The 9,675-nt window shown below is 42.6% G+C and overlaps 1 protein-coding gene across 1 annotated transcript; it reads left to right on the top strand.

The window, feature by feature from the left end:
• The first annotated feature begins 7,587 nt into the window (after nucleotides 1-7,587).
• On the top strand, nucleotides 7,588-9,474 carry ptrh2 (peptidyl-tRNA hydrolase 2). Its single transcript, XM_083909484.1, has 2 exons — nucleotides 7,588-7,634; nucleotides 8,416-9,474. Exon 2 carries the CDS (start codon nucleotides 8,424-8,426, stop codon nucleotides 8,916-8,918), a length of 495 nt encoding a protein of 164 aa, XP_083765610.1. The 5' UTR covers nucleotides 7,588-7,634; nucleotides 8,416-8,423; the 3' UTR covers nucleotides 8,919-9,474.
• Nucleotides 9,475-9,675: the final 201 nt, after the last annotated feature.

Consider the following 9,675-nt stretch of genomic DNA (forward strand, 5'->3'; position numbering starts at 1 on the left):
TAGTCTCTTGACATTTTTATGGTGATACTTCACCTGTCTGTCTGCTCCTTCAGTTGCGGTTTTGTTGTAAATGAACACAAGCTGTTAGCCAATTAGCTAGTTAGCCAATTAGCTAGCTAGCCAGCTAAAGGATATGAGCTACATTTTAAACAATAAAATAAATATAAATATTAAACTATACTCAAACTTGATAACACATACCACTACGCCAATAAATGGACTATACTTGCAGGGTACTTATCAACTGTAAGCCAAACTCTAACTGTTATTAATGTTGTCACTAGCCAATTAGCTCGCTGGCCAGCTACCTCAGTCCAGCCATGAGTGAGATGGCGCCCAATGATACAAACGAAGTGATTAATTGGGCGCGTATTTTAAATTTGTTATCCTTATTGATTAAACCTATGCCTAATTAATCATTTCCACATCTTCAACTGACTCACCTGAAGCCTTCTTCACTTCAGTGTCGGCTAACAGAGGGATTCATCGCTCTTCCCAAGCAGGACAAGCACAGGTGTTGCTAATCACGTTAATACACAGGGGTACGTCAGAACAGACAGAGGCGATCCTAGACTCTGAGGCGCCCCAGGCAAATTGAAGCTAATTGGGGGCCTTCACCATCACTCCCCACCCTCATCACCTATACACCCCAAGCCCTTATAAAAAATGCAATCAGTGCTAATCAAACATGTCATGAACATTTATTTTTAAACATGAATAACTATAGACTTTAGTTATCAAAGGTCTACTCACAGTACTAGTTGCATCACCGTGGAAAAGCAAGAACCTTCACTTTTTTAAGATCCTGCCATCAACTTAGTTCTCATGACATCGCTACAAACTAATTTGTTGACAACCAGTGAGCCAAGTTTGCAGGGACATGGTTGCAGTGATTAAGAAAATGAGATTTAAATTCTGTGCGTCATTACAAAAACATGCACAGAAGACTTAACAGTTCTTTTTTTCTTTTTTCTGATGACCTACACACCAGCCAGTCACGCAGTGGATGCATACAAGAGAAGACGAGCAGAACAGATGTGCCTGTACAAGTCATATTCAAGCTGTTTGGAACACCACACAGACACTTTCACTACTTTAATACAGCCCATTAGACGTGTGAGGTGTGTGAAAACAAAATGTGTAATCAAAAAAACAAAGGTTGCTGAACCACTGGAGCAGGCGTTACATAACATTTTTATATACATTTTTACATAACACATTTCTGACCACTCAGTAAGTACTTATACAACACAGAACATCAATTTTGCTCCTTCCTGCTTATCCACAGAAGTTTCTTTGTACATCCCCTAGTGGGTGGGAGCATATTAACACATGGTGAGCATAAACACCTCGAAATCTCCCCGTAAGGTCTGTGCATCAGTGCCACAAATGGGAACAAGGTTTTAAATGAGCTGCAAAAACAAATCACAGCATTTCCAACAACCTCGAGCTCTACTCAACCTCAATGAGCTGCACATCCACAAATGATGATTCCCATTCTGATGTAAGCAAATTTTTTTTTTAAATCTCGAAAATCCTCGAAAGCCATCTGCGGGCAGCGGGTAGCCGTATCATCACTACCATGTGACATGGCCAAAAATAGCGCAATTTCTTCCACAGTAGAGGTTATTGAGATATCTGTTTAAATTTATATTATGGCCCTGGAATAACGTTACAAACAAATAAATGCTATGCTGGAGGTAAAGATATAATAAATCAACAATCAACATGAGTGCATGCTGCACCTGCTTACAGTACGAAAGACATATTCACAGAATGAACCGAGTGCACCACCAGGTTGGGCTCTCCGTGTATTATAACACCAGAACCACAACTCTGAACAGTACAGCATGTTGCCCTCAGGACTCCACATACACACAACGTAAATTACAAACCACTTCTATCGCGATTTCGGGATGAGTCTCTTTGTACTCGCGCACACTTGAGCAGTAATGTGGTCGCGTGTGTGTGTGTCCCCTCTGCAGCATTTACAAACACCATGTGTTTTGAGTGTCTGTGAACAGCAGCTTCTCTCAGTCAAAACACTGCGCTCGATGCTTGCGGCTCACCACATCCTCTTGTAGTTTAGAAAATAAACACATTGTCCTCACACACTTAACCACAAAGGCCTCACAGGGAGTACACGCTGACCTTCTTTCGAGCTCCCGGAGACAAAGATTACGTGTGCAACATACATGTTTTTCAATGTGTGTGCACGGGGGGGGTGGGCTTTTGTGTCTAAAGTTTCCTCTAATACAGTGACAAGACTTTGTCACCTCAATCAGCAGTAAGGATGAAAAGCCGTGAGCCGTGCTTCTTTGCAACTATATTTTTACATTTATTATAATGATTAATTATAGGACATGTGGCCTTACAGCAAGAAGGTTTCTGTGTGGAACTTCCTGTGTCGAGTGAAATGGTAAATTCAATTTCTTTGTCTCAGAGCGACAGCTGCCTAACACCCCTTTCCTAAATCAAGATACCAGGTCCTTTTGTGTATTCAAATTAGGACGTCTAGACTCAACCTGCATCAAAATTCAACATCCTGCAGGGGAGTCGACTGATACCTGCAGTAGACAAATAGGTGTGAAAGCACGGCCTAGAGGGGCAGACCCCTTCCCAAACAAAGACATCTGAAAGGGATGTTCCCTAGGTATAAATGTTTAGGGCTCACTATGCTCTGGGTCTTTCTCCAGCTACGACCACTCGTGTGTAGATTGACCTTCTCTTTGCAAAGAAAATAAAACCTTGAAGGCCGGCAGAAGTCTCCATTTCATTCTTCAGCAACAGGAGTCATGCATGTTCTCCCCGTGTGTGTGGTGGGTTTTCTCCAGGTTCCTCCGGTTTCCGCCCACATGTCCAAAACAACAAGCACAGGCTGTTGGACACTCTAAATTTCCTGCACGTGCGAGCATGTGAGTGAATGGTTGTTCGTCTCTATATGTTGCCCCGGCGATCGACTCACGACCTGTCCAGGGTCTACCTCGTCTTTTGCCGTATCTCAACTGGGATTGGCACCAGCAGCCCCTGCAGCCCTCATGTGGAGGATAAAGCGGATAGATAATACATAATATCAAGGAGCTGGGTCAGCTCCACACAGGCCGCCATTTTGGACCACAATTTTTTCTACAATAGCCCATAAAGGACAAAACTAAACCTCCTTTTAAGTTGGGAAGGTGAGCAACTTCACCAACAAATGTTGCTCCATTTGACACACTGTTCCTTTAAAGGCTTCGCCTGGCCTCTGAACGAAGACTAAACACAGACAGCCTCTCAGGCTGATAGCAGTGAGAAAAGCACCTCCCGTCTGGGGTTATTGTGTGTGTGTGTGTTTGGACTCTCATGCTCCTTTGAGGAAGGGTTAGTGAGTGTCTAACTTTTCACAACCACCTTAGTCTCTTGTTGATGACATGATGCAACACGAACCTTCACAAATAAAACAAACATCAAACACTGTTTAGCTGCGTTACATGATAAAGTGGCTCTGCGATGGACCCTCATGTGGAGGATAGAGCTGTAGAAGATGGATGGATGGACTTAACAAAGTATACAACACCCAAGTTTTGTTTGTCTTTAACTTGCTTTTACCAGTTTGGCCACATGGACGTTTTGTAAACCAAACAATATAGTTCCATATTTCTTAATTCAGGGGTAAATACGTCAAGTATAATTCTGCAATTCTGCAGAAAAGACGTAAAACCAGCCTAGGTCTTACCTCTAGATCCACTCTCCATAAATGTGATGAGAAGCTCCAGATTGAATAGCAGAGTAGTGGAGATTTCTTCCATAACCTCCTCCGAGGTTCATAAGAGATCAAAGCTATGATGAAGTCACTGAGGAGCACAAGGAGCAGTGAACAAACAAACAAACAAAGTGACACTGAACAGAGGGAGCAGACTCTAACAAGACGCAGGTGAAACACATGAGGGCAGGAAGCAAAGCTGGGAAAAGGCACGCTGACAAGAACCCACCAAAATAAACCAGGAATTCAATCAAGAAATGGATCACAAGGAGAATAAACCACAAAGTAAAACAAATGAAATCCCATCTTCCATGAAAAGATCAAACAAAGCCCAAAAACACCAAAAACACAAAATCCAAACCAAACCACCAAACGTCCAAACATCCAAACAGAATCACAGTGAGTCCCAAAGATCACGACAACTGCAGTGCTGATGTGCTTTGATCTGTTGATCAACTCTATGTTCGGTTTCATTTTTTTTTTTTTTTTACACCTCTCCATTTTAATGCTCCTCGACACCAAGACGCCTCTGAGTGAGTTCGCCTCGAGCTCACACTCTGCTCGTCTCGTTCACCAGGATGCTGCCGTGAAAAGAACGAGATGAGACCAGTCTCCTGCACACCACCATCATCATCATCATCATCAACACAGACCCAAAACACAGCCCCGCACACAACGGCCCCACCCAAAACACTCTCCACACACAAGCATGTCTGTACACACTCACACACACACACACACACACCAGTGGAGCAGCCAATGCCGCTTCATACTGCAGATTACTGATGATCCATTTAGGCCTAAATATAAGTCCATTTTACTTTGTGACCAAGAGGCTCGATGTAAGACAATATCTACCATTGTATGGCTGCTCTCACAGCACATGGCGGGGGTGCTGTGCCAATCTCATCTGACATAGGACGATAGGCAAGGTACACGATGTGCGGATCGCCAGTCCATCACAGGACCACATAGAGACAAACAACCACTCAATCTCGCACCTATGGTCAAGTTAGTCAAATTTAGCTAATCCCCATATTGCATGTTTTGGGCTGTCGGAGGAAAACGGAGAACCCAGAGAAAACCCATGCACACATGGGGAGAACATGCAAACTCCATGCAGAAAGGCCCTTGTTCCAACCGGGTCGCAAACACAGTTCTTCTTGTGTTTCATCAAATGAATTTTTTTCAAGTATCACAACATGATTATCTTCAAAATCATACATACAGGGACTTGAATTAAATCAGACTGAAGCAAGCCTTTTGCGCATCAATTCCATCCTCAGAGAAGATGCATACATCTTCGTGCACAAGCCAAAAAGAGTAACATACTGCAAAGCCTTGGGCCTCTTAGGAATCTGTCAGCGAACAGTGAGATAGGGACACTAAGACAGAGGTATGCAGCTCACCATCTGGTAGAATTGTCCACACACACACACACACACACACACTTCATGTCACCTTAGGTCTGGACCTCTGGCTCCTGTTTCTGTACATCCACACTGTACAGCACAGTACTACTTTGTACCTCGATGGAACTGATTCCCTCTGAGGTTTTGAGAAATGCTTTGATTTCCCTCCTCCTTCCCTGTGTCATGTCAGATTGTTTCTACAATAGCAGTAACATTCCCAATATTTAGATTTTGCAATGATGCCAAGGAATAAACAAGGCCTAAAAATCACCCGCGACATGTTTAGGTGTGCGCGGTGTCAAACACATTGTGAACACTGTAGTCTGAGTCTTTGGAGTTGAATGTTCGCACAGACAGAGAGAAGAATACAAATCATCACAGACAATTAGGCTGAAAGGTGTTCAGAGAGCCACAACCTGCAAAAAAAAGGAGCTGAAACCTTAACCACACACTAATTCTTCAAGCACTATCGTATCAAATAAACATCATTTCTTGTAGTTGTTTACAAGATCACAAACTGGAACAAACAAATAAAAAATCCCCCTGCAGCTCAGCTGCAAGTCCACAAATATGCACTTTATTCAATAATATTCAATATTAATCCAATTTCAAACGAGTGTTCACAGCTAATACTTGGTAAACAGTTTGATAACAACATGACTGCGTGCGACACAGTAGCCCTTGCGTGCGATTGCGCAACAGCTTCTACCAAAACAACCCAGACCTGTTGAGTAACTCCTGTTCACGGGACAACGTGAAACTCAACACGGGCACTTCCATGTTAGGGTAAGGAGAAACTTGATCAGCTGTTATCAATTTCCACATTTTTAAACAAATAAAACACTCATGTCATGTTGGATTTCACTGCCACAATGTGGAAAGCACAGCTGGGCCTGCAATGTTACAGACCACTATTTTTTAAACAACACATCACAAAGAGAGAGTAAAACTCACTGTTCAGATGATGTTAAAGCCACATCCAGACCTCAAATGAAATCTGTGGAGGAGCTGCAGTGGCAATTTAAGGCAAAAAGTAAGCTTACCCAGGAGCTGCATCATAACTTGAGTATAGGGTGTGGTGATGGAGGGGGCCAGGGAGGGATAGAGGGCTGATATAGGGTTGCCGGGGGAGGGGAGAGCAGGCGGACAGAAGGGAGACACACACAGAGAGGAAGAGATTCCATTATTTTGCTTGATGGAAACCTCCAGAGATAAAGTCTAATTACACGCCTAAAAATAAATGAACTGTCTTTCTCAGTCTTCTGAGAGTTTGATACAATGGCATTATTTGGGCAAAAAGAGCTCATCTCATTCCACACATCACGTCACATTTTTCAGGTCATAACCAGAAACATAAGACCTTGGTGGTATTTTCATGTTTGTATTAAGTCGTCACCTTGTTTACCATCATGGGAGGAGTATTTTGTTGTCCTTTCTCTCACAGGTGCACGGCGTTCCCACTGTGGAGCTCGCCTGTGATTGGACGTGGGCACAATGCGGGGAGATTTTCGGTTAGTCTCTAGGGGAGGTGCATTTGAAGGAGAAGGTGACCTGTGTCACGTACGACTCCTGCTGCGAGTCACTGTGTCAACTCTACACTGGGACATTTGATCTAGAGAGGTGGTAAAAACATTTAACTTCTCACATGACAGCAGAATCCGCTACGTCCCACTAATTATACTACTGGATATGTGCAATATAGTCGGTAACATTATGGGCCTTTTCAGATTGTTGAAATGAAGTGTCTGCCTCAGATCTCAAGTCCAGACTACATGATCTGATCTTTTATCAGTATTACATGTAATTTAAAACACCTTCCCCTTGTCTCTATAAAAAGGTTAAGTTATACATTATAGAGGAGTGTTTTTGTCTGTTGTGATCAGGAAGAACTCAGAGGGGAAATGACTCTGCTTAAAGCAGCTACAGACAGAAGAGGGAGCTCTACGACCATAAAGCAGCAATAAGTACCTTTCTATACAATGTTCCCAGTCATGGGCATCAAAGCATGAACTTTAAAATTCATCATATAGACTGCTCAAAACAATGTCTATACACTGTGTATGAACAAAGTGATAAACTGCCAGGGTAAAATATGTTTTTAAAAAATTGATTAACTGATTTATTTTATGATGCACTGAGTGACTGTGGTCTTGCTTGGTTTGGAGCACGATAGAAAACATAGAGATGAGATGACATGTCTTATTTTTGTGTCCTCACAGCCACAAACAAAGGATGGATTAGTTCCTGACTTATTTCAATAAATGAGTATGAATAAAGTATGGTTTGAATATGGTTTGTATGTTCACTGTCTTTTGCCAATAAAAAATAATAATAATAAAAAAAAACAGTGCAAAGTATTTCAATACAGGAATCTGCCTAAGTTCTTGCTGAACAATATTTTGTGTGACGCTGTCGTGACGTCATCACTAGGCGCAACAGGAAGTCCCGGCTCATGCCGCCAGTTCCTCAAAGCGACTCAGGTACGAGATAAAAACCAGTGAAAGTAGAAAGTACACACTTTGTGCAGCGCCGTGTGTGTACTCCGTGTGGCCATTTAATGTATGAAAACTAAACTGCTGGAGAAATGCTATGTAATGTTGTGAGGCGGTGTTTTTTTGCGGTCCTGCTGCTTCTTTAGCCAAGAAGCTAATGCAATAGAGAAGTTAACACGACACATCTACTTTCTCGCGGTTTATAGGATTACACCCACATTTCCCTTTTTAGGAATTGAACATTAAAACGTCAGTCTTTAAATGAATAGAAACAATACAAAACGGGCGCTTTTAAGTCCTAATCAAAGCATTAAATAATCGAACACGAGGCTTTGAACTACCTACTGTGCTGATGAATTTCTGATTAAGATCTTCGAACTGTGGAGGGCAGCATTATACCTCTCAGTGTACAGCTTGGTGGAATTTATTCGAAGTGTAGGATCATTTCTTTTAAGTGTCCATTTCCGGAAAAGTTATTGATTAGCTCCAGTGTATAACGTCTGTCGCCCCCCTGAGGACTTTCGAATTATTACCAAAACGCTGCTGGATTTCTCTCGCTCTCTCTCTCTCCCAGAGATAGACAACTCTTACCTTCTAGAGTAAAAGACATAAGAGTTTTGTTTCCGTTATACTCCAGTAAGTCTCTCTCTTCTCCAGACTGCATCCAGTATACTTGGAGCTGCTTGGTGTATGAACAGCAGCAGCTGTGATGCAGGCATGTTGTTAGGGTGCTTCACCAAGTCTGTATTCCATTTTGCTCTTGTTGCAGGTTGAAACATGGATTTCCACCTCCAGCCATTGCCAGTGAGCCTGGGAATTGTAGCAGGACTGGGCTGCGGGCTCCTCTTCGGTTGGCACCTTCGCGGACGCCTCGGCAGTGCGTCCACTGTTGAGGATGCAAGTGTGATGGGAGAAGGAGGCGAAATGAAGATGGTCCTGGTCGTCCGTAATGACCTGAAGATGGGCAAAGGCAAGGTCGCTGCCCAGTGCTCCCATGCTGCCGTGTCTGCATACAAGCAGGTCCAGCGCAGGAAACCAGAGCTGCTCAAACAGTGGGAGTACTGTGGCCAGCCCAAAGTGGTGCTGAAGGCCCCCGATGAGGACACCTTGATTGATCTGCTGAGTCGTGCTAAAGAAGTCGGGCTTCCCGTGAGTCTGATCCAGGATGCAGGAAGGACACAGATTGCACCTGGCTCACGCACTGTGCTGGGAATTGGACCAGGCCCGGCTGATCTGATTGATAGTGTCAGTGGAGACTTGAAGCTCTACTAGACCACCAGCATGCACCTGTGGGACTTTCTTTGTTGACATAACATTTGCAATGTAGAAAGATGCGTTACCATGCAATTATAAATTTTGTACATAACAGACTCGGATGTCATCAGTCTTTATTTTAATAATATGTTGAGCTTGGATAGCAAAAACACAGTGAAACACAGTCAAGTGTTAATGTTTTATTCCACCACACTAACCAGTTGAAGATGAATGGAATCTGTTAGAGAAATAATCAGTGACTTATTTTCTCAATCATAATTTACAAATTAATTCTGACATTAGATACAATTTGATGTTAAGTATTTAAGAATACAGAGGTCACCACATTGAGCATGACCATTTGTGATATGACGAATGTCATTAGGAGTTAAAAAGATTAAAATCAGTCACAAGAGTTCCATTCGTCTATATGACCGTCCTGTCTGTGTCCACTTTTGTCTTCACAACGAAAACACATAGCAATCTTCAAGTTGTTTTGAGATGAGCTGTAACAATTTGGTTCAGACTGGTTTACATGTACAGTAGCACACCATCAGAGGGTGCTAGAACTACATCACACAACTGCATGAATTTGAATTTGTAAAGTACATTAAGAGGCATGTTCAAAATAAGGCCTTGAAAAGGGAGAACCAGTTAAGCAGTGTACAGACTCCGATACTGGATTCCACCAAAACAATTATTGCAATATAACTTTCTTCAATAAAGTTAAATTTATTTCAACACACACACACACACTGGAATACAACACATTATT

The sequence above is a fragment of the Microchirus variegatus genome (assembly GCF_963457635.1).
Source record: "Microchirus variegatus genome assembly, chromosome: 2".
Lineage (NCBI taxonomy): Eukaryota > Metazoa > Chordata > Actinopteri > Pleuronectiformes > Soleidae > Microchirus > Microchirus variegatus.